The 17,149-nt window shown below is 36.0% G+C and overlaps 2 protein-coding genes across 2 annotated transcripts in view; both read left to right on the top strand.

The window, feature by feature from the left end:
- The window catches only part of LOC111085298, a 7,275-nt gene extending 4,731 nt beyond the window's left edge, over nt 1-2,544 (top strand). Inside the window, exon 3 of the mRNA XM_022383195.1 lies at nt 2,303-2,544. Coding sequence (XP_022238903.1) covers nt 2,303-2,544 — 242 coding nt within the window. The remainder of the gene's footprint in view (nt 1-2,302) is intronic.
- Nucleotides 1-17,149, top strand: part of LOC106457322 — a 168,395-nt gene that overhangs the window by 1,816 nt on the left and 149,430 nt on the right. The gene's annotated exons all lie outside the window — the stretch shown is intronic.

The following is a 17,149-nucleotide window of genomic DNA, read 5'->3' as shown; positions in this document are numbered from 1 at the left end:
AAACGAACAAACCTTTATTTATTGAAAAGAAAATAATGCACTTTTAGAAGCATAATAAAATAAAAAGCTTTAAACTTTTTTTAATAAACAGTGGCATTACTTCAGAGTTAAAATCTTTATTTATATAATGATATGATTTCTTAAAATTACTATAAATTATTGACATAAATCCAGCTTTAAGAAATTTAACAGTAATATAAGTTTGTTTGGTGTTTTGTAATTATAATCATTTAGTTTTATTGCACTTGATTTAAGCAACTTTTGAAATTTCTCTGGATCATTGTAAAGAAATTTCACTCTTTTTTCTACATGTGTTGTTAGTATTTTTGACAAAGGATTATCATGTTAGGTTTGTATAATAAATATTTATTTAGAGTACTTTTGTGATAATGTATATGAAAGTACAAAAAAATCTTAAATTTAGAGCATTTATTAGTTATAACTTAGATCTTTATATTATAATATTAACTGAAAAATGTGTCATATCTTTTAAATCGTACTAATAAGAGATAAATTAAAAGTTATTTACTTCTACTGTAAATACAAATGCTGCTTGTGATATGTTCATACCAACTGACATAATCAAAGAATCAGCTAATACTGGAGTTCCAGTTAAGGACAACAAGGGACCTATTAGTCCATCTAGGCTATCCCATCCACTAAACTAAACTATTAAAAAGAGCACTCAAAGCCAGTCCTTATTATTCAATTACTTATGAAGCCTTTCCTTAAACTCCTTTAAATTTACTTTTACACCACATCTAAAGGCAACCCGTTCTAAAGGCAAACAACCCTGTTATAAAAATAAAACTCTTAACTGAAAATTACTCCTACCACTGCCAAAATGTATGTCCCCTAATCCTATGGTTCCCATATGAAAACATATAATGCATCAACAATATTAATTCCCTTAACATTCTTAAACACCTCAATCAGATCCCCTCTAAATCTTCTCTTTCCAAAGTATACTTACCTCATCTCACACTACAGCTATTACTTGACTGTTAAGGTTTCCTTCCTTTGCCTATCTAAGCATTGGTCTGAATTTCTCTTGCTTGCTCCTGTCTTTTATTCCCCGATTCATTGCCCTTGGCAATATCTCTCATGTGACACTCTCCACCTATGTCAGTGCACCCTCTATCCTGGAACTGTATATAAGCACCTCATTTAGATAATATTATCGTTTGTTTTTTTTACAAAGAGTCACTAATGGGTTTCTCTGTCCTATGACCATTGGAGATACTTTGGGCATTCTTCGTATTACCTAGTTGCTTTTCCTAAAAAAAAAAAAAATTGTTGGCAAGCCAATATACATCATAAATTCCAGGATTATTGTTTCTGGGGGAGGAAGTGTCACTCTAAGTTGAAACTGTCAGTGACCTTATTCGTAGTGAGATGGAGACATATATTCAGTCTGGTGGTGTTTCTTAAGGAGGCTCTGAGGCTGTATTTGAGAGTGATCTTGGACATTACGGAGAGAATTTAGACTTTCTTTCTCCTGTGCCTTCCTTTATTCTGCTGACTTCTCACAAGGCCACTTTTGGATCAGCTGCCTCTGGATCCTTTTCTTCAGTTGGTCCATGAAGTATGATGTTTTGGGTCTTTTCCCGGTTTCTTTTAAGACCTGCACCTTTCTTGATAACTGAAATGTCTGAGAATGAATACTTACTTCTATCTCCATCCACTGATAATGTAGTTCATGCAGGGAGGTTTACTGCTTATGTGAAGGGATAGTTATGCTTTGCCTGCCATGGTTGTTGGAACTACATGATTTACCCAACCACTGCTAGGTGGATGCGTATTCAGACTCTCAAAGTATACACCTGCTCCTGGAAATTTGGGGTTCTAGAACAGAGTCTGTTGTCAACCTGCTGCAGATACTCAGATTTTGGAACATCGTTCTAGAGCTATCAGAGTTTTGTTGGTCTAGGGGCAGTGGAGAGAGTCATGCCAGTTCTACCAGGGTTTTATTCCCATCTGTTTGTTGTGCCCAAGAAGACAGGAGAATGATATCCAGTCATTAATCTTTCTCATTTATATCAATTCTTTATCCTCCAAGATTCACAATAAAGTCATTCCTCACTCTGCATTGTTTTTTTTTACTAGAATTGTGGTTGTCTAAGCTCTATGTCGCAGACTCCTACTTGCAAGTTTCCATAGCGGTGGCATCCCATCACTATCCACGTTTTGTACACAAGGGTCAGATGTTGCAGTTCAAGGCTCTGTCCTTCAGACTAGCATGGGCACCATATGTGTTCAGCTGAATTGTACAAGTTTTTCTCTCATCACCTCTTTTTCCTAGGTCAGTGCACACACCATTCCATGGACAACTTGATACTGCTGATACCATCTCGCCAGTTAGCAGAACATCAGACCCAGATTCTAGTTTCAGAAGCAACCAAGGCAGGCTTCATTATCAGACTTGAGAAATCTATTCTCACCCCACCAATATATATCATCGGTCTGAGTATCTTTTTCAACACGTATCTCAGTTGGGCTCAACAGACTACCATTCCGCTCCAAGCTATGGAACAAGCAGTCTGACTCTTACTCACCTCTCATTCTCCCACTGCATGAATGGTTCTTTTCTGTCGGGGATCTGAGCATCACTCGAATCCCTCATTCCTTTGAAATGACCACACAAGAGTTCCAGTTAGTGGCCTTTATGCAACCAATGGATCATGAAAAGTGATTCACTGGATTCCCCTGTTTCCTTATTCAGTATCATCATCTTTTAATGTGGAATGGTAGTTAGATCGGAACAATACTACAATAGGTGTTCCTATGCCACCATCTCGTCCACAGATCCATATCTTCATAGATGCCTCACTTCAGGGATGGGGTGCATATCTCAACAATTAGGAATTCCGAGGCCTATGGATGGACGACGAGGCTTTCCTACACAATGTTTTTAGAACTTCTTGCTGTTCAAAGGGCAATGTCTCATGGTCTGGACTTATTAAGGGGAAAATTATCAGGCTTAATTTTGACAATTCCATGGTGGTGTCTTACAATTCCCATCAAGGGGGTACTTGGTCTAGGTCTCTTTGTTTTCAAACCTTGGATCTTCCTTCTTGGGACCACTCCTATCATATCACCCTACTAGCTTGCCAGGTTCCAGGGGTGATGAATTGGTGGCAGATCAATTGTTTTGACCCAAACAAATTCTTTTGATAGAATGGATGCTGCATTGTGAGGTTTTCTATTGGATTTGCTCTAAGTTCGGAACACTGACGATTGATGTTTTGGCCACTCATTGTAACACCCAACTACCACCATTTTGGTCTCTGGTGCCTTACTCTTGGGCATTGGTAATAGATGCATTCAGTCAGGATGGGATGGGATTACACCTCTAGAACTTCCCACTGATTTATATGTTACCCAAGGTACAAGGTATAATTTGTTCCAACCCATTGTCGGGTCCTGTTAATAGCGCCAGATTGAGGCAGTCATGATCTGACATCGTATACACAGCCATCCTGAAGCTCAAGCTTCATGCATAGAGGTAATGCAGCCCTTTGCATGACATTGTGATTTAATTTCTAAGGTTACCATGTATCTGTCTCAGTCTTTGCTTAATCCTACAATGTACATTTACCAACGAAAATGGCACATATATCAGCAATGGTGTATTTAGAGAAGGTTGAACCTACTTTAATCAGAAGTGCCAACCATAACTCGTTTTTTGACCTGGCTCTTTGACAAGAGTTTTGCATCTTCCCTGATCAACTAACTCTCGATAATCGAGACAAAAATTATTATTGTTTCCAGTACTCTTTGGCCTCCTCAAGTCATTTCAGGTCCTTCATCCCAAAAGTCCATTTCAGTTACCTAACTGGGATATTACAGTGGCACTACATACTCCTTTTCAACATCAACTTGAGCCCTTAGCCCCATGTACCATATATCACCTTTCCCTTAAGGTTTATTTTTGTTGCTGCTAGCCTTTGTATTTCACCTGTCAGAATTGTTTGCACTGCATGTGCACATGATGCTTTATCATTCTACTTGCGTCCTCCTTTACTCAGACAGGTTCTTCTTCCCTAAGACACTGGCAGTCAAGGACGGGAATAAATCCTTTTCTCCAATTCATCTGATCACTATTTGTCACTTCTATGACCGATTGAATCTCGATAGTTTGTTATGTCCAGTGAGGGTCTTGAAGTGTTATGTTGCCTGCATTAACTCCTTTAGAGGTGCTAGACAACAACTTTTCATTCATTGGGATCCTTCAATTTAGTTAGTTTGTCTAAGTGGGTATGGAAATTGATCCATATTGCTTATTATTGGCTCTCTTTGGAGATGAGAAGTCTTCTGCAAGTCATGCCTCTTCAGATTCATCACATTTATATGTCCTTATTGGCCCAGTTGAATTGCACACTGGAGGATATTGAGCAGGCTGGTATGTGGACCTCCTCCAATACTTTTATCTCACATTATTTACATGATCTGGCGGTATCTTCTTCTGAGGATCTTAACTACTTTTGCTAGATTACATGGAGACGTGAGTATCTTCATTACTAATATTGTCTCTTCTTTATTTTCCAGGGTCCCTTACCTCATTTTCACAGAATCCCACTCTGTGGTGAGTGTTGTCCAGGCAGGTTTGCTTGTATCAAACCAGTTCTGCACTAACAACCACTGACACAATTTACTTCATCTAGGTTGCAACAAGTTCTGTAGAAACGAGATGTTTTACATAACTATCTAGAATCAGACTGGGTGGTATTACTGTACTATGCTGGACTGCCACTCATGGACTATCATGGGTAAAGTATAAGGAAATCTTGCCCATCCCTGTCGATCATTGGATTGAATAAATCAGGGTTGGTTTGCTTTTAAAAATTTAGGGAACTCAGTTCACCTATTGCCTTATTTCCAGAGCATTCTTCCTCAGGACTCCCCAACATGCATTACCACTTATAGTGGAGTTGGGGAGTCCTTACCATGCCCAGTTTCCAGTTGTTGGGGTGGTGGACAGAGGTTATTCCTCCAGAGTGTCAAGTGACTTTTCTTCACTCTTTGAGAAGAAGGCTAAGTTGGGGGTTCTCCATCCTGGGTCCCTGGATGTTTTCCTAGATGTTGCTAGGAGAGGCACCAGCCTACATGGGATCCTACTCATTATTATTTGACACTCCTCTATCTAGTTGGGTTGAGTGTGGCTCTTCTTTTTGATCATCGTTGGTTCAGTACATTGTTTATGGAAGAGGGTCCATTGTCTCCTCATAGTTCCAAAAGCAGAGTAGCCCCATCCTGGGTCCTTTTTTGAGCAGAGTTTGTTCCAAAACATATATACCTCCATTGACACTTATAGCTATTTCTTGATCTTCATCTTTGCTATCTAAACATCGTGTTCCCTTGCTTCAGTCTTTATACCCCACATGACTGCCCTTGGCAATATCTAATTTCCAAAACTTTACACTGGTCCTCACATGCCCTTTATGCAGGTACTATATATAAGCACTGTATGTCGACAATATAATCACTTTTTCTCGACAAAACACTAGCACTAGGAGTTATATTTTGTGGTTAGCATTTTCTTTTTTAGAATTTTGACAGCAGTCTGGTGTTTGTTTTTTTCCCATTGTCGATATTTCATTGATTTTCTTTTGCGATTAAAAACAATGGAACAAAAAAATGTGTTGATGAATTCCCGTGTAACAGTTTCTGGCATGGGGTTTAACCAGACCTTGTCCATTCCTCCTTTGTTGTCTAGTGGTAGTTGGCGGTCACTGGCCCCTCCACCTTATCAATGTGGGAATCTAGCTGTAGTGTGTTAGGAGGTAAGTATGTTTTGGAAGTTAACATTTTCTTAAATTGAAAATGTATTTCCTATAATACTTACCTTATCTCGCACTCTCCCACCCCTTTCTCCCCACTAAGAGCTAGTGTTAGAGACTGGGATTGAGTCAGTCTTGAAAAAGTGATAATATTATCTGAATGAGGTGTTTATATATGATACCAGGATAGAGGGTGCATTGACATAGGTTGAGAGTGTCATGTGACAAATATCACCAAGTGCAATTAAGTGGGGAATAATGACTGGAACAATCAAGAAAAATTCAGACCAATGTTTATATGGGCAAAGGAAGCCTAGCAGTCAAGTAATAGATGTAGTGTGAGTGGAAGTAAGTATTATTGGACCCTCTGAACCCTTTCCAACATTTCAATGTTTTTCTGAAGGCAACTAGCCCAAGACTGGACACAATATTCCAAATGTGGCCTAACCTATGACCTATATAATGAAACTATAACCTCTTTAGATTTCCATTTAATATTTTAGTAGATATAATTAAAAATTTTATTTGCCTTGCCATTAGTACAGCACACTGCTTGGAAAGCTTAAGAGACTGATCAACCAGGACACCAATATTCTTAAATGTTTAGGTAAAATTGGGAAAATGACAGGTTAGGAGCAAAAGTTAACGAAACAAGACACAAAATTGATAGAGTAAGAGTAATGGTTACTTTTGGGCAAGGTGAGAATGATAGTGCTGACTTTACAAGGGTGCACAGTGGTAAAAATTTTAAGGTTACAAGGCAGGTTCATTAAGCATTCAAGTACCATTCTGTTGTAGATTTGAACCTTTGGCTGCTTGAAATGATAAATTAGGTGATTAAGAGGTTTACACAGCAGGGAACTCTCATTAAATGTGCATAATGATAAAGTTATTTGTAGTGAGGATTGAAGAACGTAGAAATACCAGGACTAGATTCTGCTTGCTAAGTGCTAAAGTACTAGACATTATTGGGCATGTTGACAGTTTTGTTGCTGGTATAAAAAGTGTACTCTTTTGGGAGTAAAGCAGAAGCAAATGACAATGGAGACTAAATCAGGAGAGATGATTAACCCTGTGTGGACCAGACAGCACCTTTCAGATATAGAGTGCACCCTTGCATATAAAATCCCAAATGATAATTCTAACTCTGTTTCAACAATTTTAACTCAAAAATATTTTAAATTCATATTTTGTTACATTTGTTTTGTGTAATTTACAAAGAAAAAATGTTAAAAACTTACATTTCTGCACAGTTCTGAGGACTTATGTGTAAACAAGGTGCTTATAGATTTGTTTAGACTTTTTCTACCCATCCCACAATATAGGTTTTTTATATGCTAAAAAGGTGTCATTCCTTGAGAATACAATAAGCTAAGTTTTGTTTCTCTCATGATTTTCCTTCTATGTTTGAAACTTTTTGTTACAATGCTTTGATGTCACAACATGTGGTCTGAGCAACTATTAACCCTAGAATGCAATCCTGATTCCAAGAGACCCATCATGATTTTTAATGTGCAATAATTCTATCATAGATGTGAATGTTACCATGACCATCTGTCTATTCCTCTACAATTTGGTGACAACTGTTTCTGTAGAAGTCATCTTTTTTTTGAGCAAATATACAATATTGCGTGTAAGAATCTCCTAGATCCAACCACTGGAACAGTGTAAAGTATTTCAGGACTGCATCATAGGGTTAATGAAGATTAACTTTGAAAACTGCTACAGGCAAAGTTTTAATACCATTAGATAGAACACACAAACTATTGACATCAGTGTAGTATTAGTAAAATAGTGTGGAAATTAATATGATGGTTTTGTGGGAAAGTGATTATTTGTAGCTCTTGAAGAGAAACAACAGCAAATTTTTAGCAGTTATAGGAACAAACCACAGCTCTAGGAATTTTTTTTATACATGTAGCTTAGATATTTTTTTATTTCTGAAAATGTTTTTGTGTTAAGTTATATTTGTTAGAAAACTACAGAAATTTTTCTCTGACAAGACATCACATAAGTCTAGTTAGGCAAAATATTCTGATGACTCAAATCTTTATTTATTGAATATTATTGTTAAGTTTATTAAAATAGCATGGATAAATATGAAAATTTATCATTTATTGATAAGAAACTATATTTATTAAATATAGAGTAATCTTAACCAAGAATATCATTAGCAAAAATATTGTTACCTAGCCTGACCATTGTGATAGGCTAAATGTTAGGTCACTGAAGAATCTTTGTAAGTTTCACTATATTTTTTATGATTTATAGTTGGAAGTGGTGATTATTGCAACTGTCAAGATAAAGTATAAAAAGAAATATGTTAGCAAATACTAATAAAGTTGAAAGTGAGTATCTATGTAAAAAGTGGAACTTTCTGGTCGACAATAAACAAAATTAAATTCTAACATGAAAAACTTTTGAAATTTCACAATGTAAATAATGATGGGAAAGGTAAATAAAATCATATGATTCTTTTCAAAGTCAAAACTATATGCTATTTAGTAAATTATTATTAAGGCTCATGGAATTCATGATTAAGTATTTTCACTGTAAGAAGAAAACATCAAGGAATGTCAATGATGACACCACCTCCCCAGTCCAGAAAGGGTTAAAAGTATAAAGAATTTCAGACGTTTAGTGATAAAAATAGACGTACAGCCTGTTCTTCTCTTTCAGGCTAGCTGTGGGAATAAATTAATAAGCAGTATCAAAGGCATAAGTGAAATGTTATGAGGGATATGCTTAGTTACAGGTAGACTGGTTAGACCTTATGGTGTAGTTTTCAGGGTAAGGATGAATTATATGCAAGAGATGGGCTCCACTTAAGGGTGCTAGGTAGTAGGATGTTTGGAGAAGCTGTAAAGATATGCATTAAAGATACTTTAAACTAAACTTACATGATGATGAGGAAGATTGGGAAATTGAGAATAAACAAATTGATAGGATAGCTAGGGTAACAAGGAGTTTGGAAGCAGATTTACAGTATAACAAGTTAAGTAACTGTTTTAAAGATAAATTTTCAGACTTAAACAGTAAAATCAAGAATAAGTTTAGTTGCTGTTATTCTAATGTTAGGAGTGTTAGGAACATAATGGATGAATTCATAGCTCTACATTTGAAGACTGTGATATGATAGGAATTGTGGAAACTTATAGGTTAATAGAGATATATTTTTTAAAAGAAAGAGTGGATGGCTCTTTATATAAGAGATGAATTATGACCTGTTGAAACTGAAGATATTAAAGTGATAGTTGAAATTGAAGTTGTATGTAGAGGGTACAATCAGGTTTTAAGGGTATAAAGTTTCTAATTGGCAGTTGTTATAGACAAGTGATCAGATAGTTGATGTCAATGAGAAATTATATAATGAGATTAGGGTTGTTAATAAGAAGAATATTGATGCAATAATTATGGGAGCTTAAGTTTTGCTTGGTTAATATGAAGTCAAGCAGTAAGAGAGATTTGTTTTTTGAAGTCATTTAGTATGATTTTCTCTACCAATTGATCAGAGAGCCAACCACATGGGGATGTCATTTTAGATTAATTACTACAACTAATAATGGTATAGTTGCAAGAGTAGAGTTGGCAAACATTTAAAGCATCAGCATTACATAATTATGTGTGATGCTCTGCTACCTGTTAATATAAAAATAAATTAAATTTTTGTTCCTAATTTTCAGACAAACAATTTTGAATTCATGAGACTAGATTTATCATTAGTGAATACTGGGACAATGAGTTAAAAGATGCTGTGACACAGATATGGGAAAATGTTTAAAATAGATTGCCTAAGTTCAAATTAGGCATGATCTTAAAAAGAGGAAAAGGATAACAGGGAAGACAAGCTTAATTGGTTTACTGAAGACACAAAGAAGAGAATTAGGGATAAATGCAATAAGTTTAAAAAAGTTCAAATTGGTTTAAAGATTTAAAGAAATATAGGAATACTAGGGCTTTGGTTAAAAAAATAAGTTAGGAAATCTAAAAGAGCCTGTGAGAAACAGTTGGCTAAAACTAACAGTAAGGATTATTTGAGGATTGGAGAATTACTAATGTTACTCCTATATTAAAGGAGGTGATAAGAGTTGCCCTAGAAATCATAGGCCAGTTTGTATTTCTTCTGTTCTGGGAAGAATTCTAGTCTGATATAAGAAGCTTTGTAAAATCATTTATTGAAATATGAATGTAATATCATAAAAGAAAGCCAGCATGGATTCACAAAAGGGAAATCTTACTTTACTAATCTTTTAACTTCTTTTGAGGATGTTACTTGTTATGTGGATGATGGAAAGGACGTAGCTTTAATGTATTTAGATTTTCAAAAAGCTTTTGATGAGGTACCACACAGAAAAATAGCTAAGAAAATCACATTGGCAGGGGTTGGGGAAATGTTAGTTAGATTTCAGATTGGTTGAATGACAAAAAGCAAAATGTTGTAATTAATGGAGTTCAGTCAAACTTGTTATCATAGAATTGCCTTAGGGGTCAGTGCTTCGGACTTTAATGTTTTGTTAATGACATTGATAGAGACATAATTAGTAAGATTTGCTTGTGATATTAAACTCTTTGGTGTTTCTACATGTATTGAAGGGCTTAGATCAGTAGTTAAGTTGAACAGATATTTGGAAAATGACCTTTAAAGATAGTAAGTGCAAGATATTGCACTAGGGTTATGAAAGTTTGGATCACACATTTTATACAGATGGGAACCCTCTCAATAGTATGACTGAATAAAAGGATCATGCCACATTGGTGGATAAGTCACTCAAGCCATAAAGACAGTACTTTGGTGCCATTAGTAAAGCTAATAGAATTTTAGGAAATATTTATAGACATGCTGTCAAAAGAGGTAATTTTTCTCTCTGATCTATTCACTAGTTATGCCACACTTGGAATATTCAGTACAGCTTTGGTCTCCATAACTAAGAAAGGATATTAATTTATTGAAAAGGGCTCAGAGGAAGGCTAGGATAATCCAAAGGATAGAAGGGATGGGTTTAAGATTTTTTTATTTTCTCTTGAGAAAAGAAGTGCAAAAAGTGATCTTATTAAAATTTAGAAGCTTATCTGGAGGTTGATAGGATAAATGACTTTGTTTATTTGCACTGTATTCTGAAGACAATAGGATGAGAAGGTACAAGTTTAAGATTTATAAAAGACAGGTTAGGCTCCAGGTAAGACAGTTTTATTTTCATAATAAAGTGATTAGCTAATGGAAAAAAATGCTGTTGGCAGTAGTGGAAGCTATTGCTTTAAAAGAGTTAATGAGAGGAATCAATGATTTCCTGAAAAATAAAGTGTGGGCTGAATGTTTTTACTTTTTATCAAGGGCGGGTGTACCAAATGATCTCTTTTAGTCCACAGTCTGTTATATTATTCTATTTGTTGTGTCTTTGAAAAATATCAGGAATAATTAAAGCTGAGACAAGTATTTTAATATCCAAATAAAAATACTTTTTTACAAATATTTAAATTAAAATTTGATATTTAAATATTTGGTTTTTAATGTTAAATTTTTGAGGACTTTCCTCATGTTATAAACAGCCTCAAATGGAAAGTACAGTCAAATTTTACTAATTACAAACTGAATACATATCCTGATGTCTGTTTATCTGTCATCTTAACATTAAATGCCATTTTAATCACTGATGCCAACTCAAGTTCAGTATTCACTACATTACATGATGTTTATAACTCGTAATGTTACTATCATGATGCTTTGCACAATTATTTGAATCAGGTAAAAAAAAACTTTTAGTAAAACAACTCAGTTCACGTGACAGATGCAAAAAACTTGTTTGACATAAAAATTATTAGAACTTTTCATTGTGTTTCAAATCTCTGAATGAAGAAACTAACAATGCTAAATATAAATAAGCGCAAATATGACTCCAACTGGTGGTAAATGCTTGTGAAACCACTAAAGATGAACTGAACTGAAATGATAACTTAAACAGAAATTATCAATTAGAGCCAAGCATGACATAGCCAAGTTGACTGAAGTATATATCGTATAGGGTGTGTTATGGTGGGTTATTTTCAAAGATATCTCTATACAGTGCACTAATAGCAAATATTATTCAGTATCTTCAAACACTCATGTACACAGCCTGTAAAATTTTTTACTGATATTGTAACTACTTTCAAGTTGAATAACCAAGGTACAAGAAATATACAGTAAAAATGTATGATGTTTTCATTGTTGAATATTTGAATACAATTTCAGTACAGATTATGAATAATCAAAATAACAAAATCCATTGTTTATTTCTGCTTTAAGAATAATTTAAAACATTTAGGGAATTTTTAACTTGTAAAATTGCTTATATTATCTTCCCATAAGCTCATTCTTGAACTTGATTTAAAAAATATGTTATTTTATAGTCTTTTTATATATTTTAAATTTTTTGAATTAAAACTAACTTAAAATATGACCTCACCTCTGAAATACTGAAAGCTGTTTGTTCTTGAGTTTGAATTCATTGTCAACAAAATGGAGCTCAAAATATTCAAACATTGTTTACTTACTTGCTTACCATATATGTCACTTACCCATAATATTCCACTCTCCCCTCTTCCATATGACTTATTGCACATGTCATTGGAACTTACATAACCACTGCTTTCCTTTGATTTGTTTGAAAATTGCAGTTTTGATGAAAATTCTGACAAGGTACCTTACTTCTGCTCAAGTACATAGCTATTCGCATTCAGTGCTTCCCTCTATTTACAAATTTTTTTTGCATGCCACAAGCCTTTCATTCCCATGTACCCCTGGTTTAACTGCATCTTGCATGCAAATTAACATGTAACAGACCTTCACCAATAGATGCGCACCACACACACGTGACTCCCTCATGACTCCTTCAATGCTAACTGTTACTTCTTGTTTGGCAGTGCTTGTGTTTGAATGTTTGCATTGATTATTTTTCCAGTTTTCTACTTATTTTATCTAGTTTTAAGTTGTACCTCATTGAGTCATGGTATTATTTAATTTTCTACCCAGTTATGGAACTTAATCAATTTTCCATGCTTTTCTTTCTTTATCAACACAATTATGCTTGATTTTCATTTTCATTATGAATTCTGAAGTGCAAGTTACCACGTCAGATGTTGTACTTTATACCAGCACATTTACTCAGGTTTCAGGTGTGTGTGTGTAGGGGGGGGACTCAACTTTGGAATTATCGGCAATTACTCGTCTAGAGATTGATCATTATTTGAGCCAAACTTCTTCTCCTGATGTTGCCCAACTTCCTCCTGAACAAGCCGAACCTGTTTGGGATGATGAAACATTTGACAGCCTTTTTCCTCCACCTTAATTTGCTGTGTCTTCTCCAGTTCTTACTGTGGGTTCTGTTAGGCCTATTATTGCTTTTTTGGACATTATTTCCCTGGTATGTTCTGTTTTATCCCTCTTCCCAATTTCCTATAATTCTCTACCTTCTTTGTTACATGATACTCCTTCCTCTAAGTATTTTATTTCCACCATCTCTTGTTATTGGGGTTCATGCTGAGCTTTTTGTATCAAGTGAAGGCACTGGCTTTGTATGAGTTTGCTTTAGCCTATTTTCAGGTCGATTTTTCGTTCCTTGATTCTCAGCAACTGGAATCTATTTTCACTGTTTGAGGGGCAGATCCTGATTGACCTGTGTTTTTGTCCCAAGCCCAAATTTTGTGCTTTAGTATTACCTTCACATCTATATTATGGTACTTGTTCACCATACATCTACTCTCCAATGCTTTTTTCTGGGTGATACATTTGTCTTAATTACATCCTTGTTGGTATATTTGTTGACTTCAGTTCTTTCTTTACACACGTGGTTCCTCTGTTGTTGGGATTTTTTGGGGAGGGACTCGATTTTTGCCATCATATGCCATCACTTTATCTTAGAGAATTATGCCTGGCCTCTTTTCCCCATCGGTTGGTGTTTGGAGATTTTCCAGCAACTTTGGAATCCCAAGTGGAATCCGTGAGACAGCAATTGACCCTTTCATTATTAGTTGATCATTTGTCTTGCACAGAGCCTTGACCATCTCCTATTTCTGTTCACTGTCCTAATTCTTCTCATCCCTTACCTGTTCCTTCTACTAGGGGATCTTCTTCTCATCATTTTATTCAATGCTGAGTGTCATGCTGCCAACAGTATCGGTGACTACCCTGTTGGTTTTGGTCCAGTGAGGGCTCATTTATCCCAATTTGTTCATCTTTGGTGAGACTTTACCAGGAATCTATGGGTTCTTCAGGTTTTATCTGAAGGGCTTGACTACCACTTCCTCCCCTTATTTCTTTTCTTTTGCCTCGGGATCCTACCACATGTGAACATCTGTCCGAGGCAGTACAGGATCCTCTGTCTCAGAATGCCACTGAATCTGTATTCACTCTTCTCTGGGTTTTTATTCCAGGCTGTTTGTTGTTCCCAAGAAAACCAGAGACTGACATCCTGTGATCGATCTATCATACCTCAGTCGCTTCTTGGTGCTACCTCGTTTTACCATGGAATTGTTTTTTACCCTAAGGTGGGCTTTTTCTCCATGTTTACAGATGACCAAGGTCAATGGCTTGAATGTTTATCTGCATATTAATATATTGCTGCAATCGAGATGCTACCTTTGGTTTGTTCTCCATGGGGTGGTTTATCGATTTCGTGCTCTACATTTCAGGTTTCCTACAGCACCATATGTCTTTTGCCAGGTGGTCAAGGCTTTTGTCAGACTTAAGCATGATTGAGGGTTGCACTTCCACCATTACATGGACAACTGGCTTCTGTTGGCTCATTCTGAACTGGAGTCTGCTCAACACACTGAAGGTGGGTTGGTTGGTTGGTTGGTCAAGGAGAAATTCTTCCTTTTTCCTACACAATATCTTATCCATTTGGGCATTTTGTTCAACACTTATCAGGCCCAACCTTCTCCTCTTTGACTCCATCTTCCATCTGTTGCCATTCTTCAAACTTTTGTGTGACTATAACTGGGTACATTTTCTTTCTTCCATTGTATATATTTTTCTGAGGCCTATCCCACGTTTTGATTTGGATCCCGCTCTGTGACGAGTGGTGTCTGTCCAGATATACTTCAATCACATAGAATTGTACTCAAATCTACACTGTAGGGCCATGTTTACTTCACTTTCATAATTTCCGTGGCCACTAAATGCACACTGTTCTTTACTATTATATATGCAGATCACTTGTAAGTTATTCCTTGCGATATCTTTGATTCATAAATATTGCTCATTCCAGACCGTACTGACCCATGGACTTCATGAGTAAAGCAAAACAGGATTGTTGCCCATCCCTGCCATTCCTTAGATTTAATAAATCAGGTTTGGTCTGCTTTTCAAAATAGGGTTTCATAGTCATCCATTGCACTGTCATTGCTGTGAAAATTTCTTATAGTGGAATATGAGAGTCCTTACCACTTTTCAGTTCCAAGCTGCTGGGGTGGTGGACCATGGAGGTATCCTCCTGAATGAGAGATACACAATAAAATCAGTAATGACTCCATTCAGTTGAGAGTAGGGCAGTGGTGTTCTGCTGATGTAGTTGATGAATATCCTCCAAAAAAGATGCTCCATCTCTGCACAGGCTTATCCGAGGGGATGAGGGAGCTGAATCATCATAATTATTTGGATCCCTCTTCCTACCACAGCTTGGAGTCAGTTCCTGAGTTTAGGATTTAGAGCATAACCAATCACAATATGTCCTCACACATATCGAGTGATCGGGATCCCTCATCCTACCCCCACAATTGAGTTTTGGATTTAGAGCTGAACCAATCAACTTGATGTACTCACACATGTGGTGTGCTGGCATATATGCATATTCAGTTCACTCCTTTGATTGGGATACCTCATCTTACCCTCATATAGAAGTTGGTTTCCAGTGGTTTAGTTTTGGATTTAGAGCTGAACCAATCACCACAAGTCTTCACTCATGTTCAGGGGGTGCCTGGTACCTCACTCATTTTGCCTCAGGTTCACTGCACTGGTGTTGTGGGTAATGGTAATTGCACTTGTAGGTTGCTCCTCTTTGTTCTTTTGCACTTACCCTCAATGTCTTTATGTTGAGGAAGTTACTGTGTTTGAGGTGTGCCGGTCTGTTTGAGTTGAGTGGGATATATTTGTATTTTAATTTCGTGACAAGGAACCCACTTTGAGTCTAATAATGCTTGGAGATGGCTTTATTGGTTAATGAAGAAAAACTTTAATATAAGTTTAACATAACAGCAAATGTATAACATTTCAACAAGGTTTTAAATAACTTTTTTAAAGAATTCTCGAACTAGACTATTAATATAGTCAACCCATCCCGTAAATTGAAAAGTAACCTCACAAGTAAGGAGATCAGATCCATTTTTAATCTGAAAAAAGACACTAACATTAAATTCTAAAAGCTGATGAAGGCAACACCATTGTAATCATGAACAACACAGAATACATCGACAAAATGAACAACATCCTTTCCGATGAAAAGAAATTCAAAGCCATCCCAAACAACCCAACAAACACTCATGAAAAACAACTAAACAGAACTTTATTACAAATGAAAATGATAATTTAATTACTGATGATCTTTATTTTTATCTACATAAAACTGATTCACGCACACCACAACTTTATGGCATTCCAAAACCACACAAACAGGACTGCCCCCTATGACCTATATTGTCCACATATGTTTCCTTCAACTACAATCTTGGCAAATACATAGCCTGGGCTCTCACACCATATGACACATCTGCAGTTTAATTTTTTAAAGATGTCTTCAATTTCAAATATACACTAGACGAACTAAATTCTAAAGCCTTAATGGCTAGTTTTGATGTTGTGTCACTGTCCACTAAAGTTCCCTCCAATGAAGCTTGCAATATCACACTCGACCTCTACGTTAATGACCCGAACAAGTTAATCCACATCCCCAACACACTTTTTGCTTCTCTCTTAGAATTTATAACAACTAAAACCAACTTCATTTTCAACAATGAATATCTTCTTCAAATAAGTTTAAGTATGGGCAATAGTGTTTCACCTGTTCTTGCTAATATATTCATGACCCAGATCAAAACACAAGCCATACATTCTGCACTTCATCCCCCACTATACTGGTACAGATATGTTGATGGCACTTTTGCAGCTTTCAATTCTACAGTACACACACTAACTTCTTTGAACACATAAACTCCATTCATCCCAACATCAAATTTACCAAAGAACACGAAAACAATAAACAGCTATCTTTTCTTAACCTGAACATTATTAGATCAGTCACACAGTTTAAAACCAAAATTCACTGTAAGAACACACACACTGGCTTCTACATCTCCTGGAATTCCTCTCATGACACCACACAAAAAACCAATACACT

This window comes from Limulus polyphemus, unplaced genomic scaffold, assembly GCF_000517525.1.
Source record: "Limulus polyphemus unplaced genomic scaffold, Limulus_polyphemus-2.1.2 Scaffold316, whole genome shotgun sequence".
In the NCBI taxonomy this organism is placed as follows: domain Eukaryota; kingdom Metazoa; phylum Arthropoda; class Merostomata; order Xiphosura; family Limulidae; genus Limulus; species Limulus polyphemus.
Note: the sequence above shows the minus strand (reverse complement) of the source record. Positions and strands in the feature narration are given on the sequence as shown.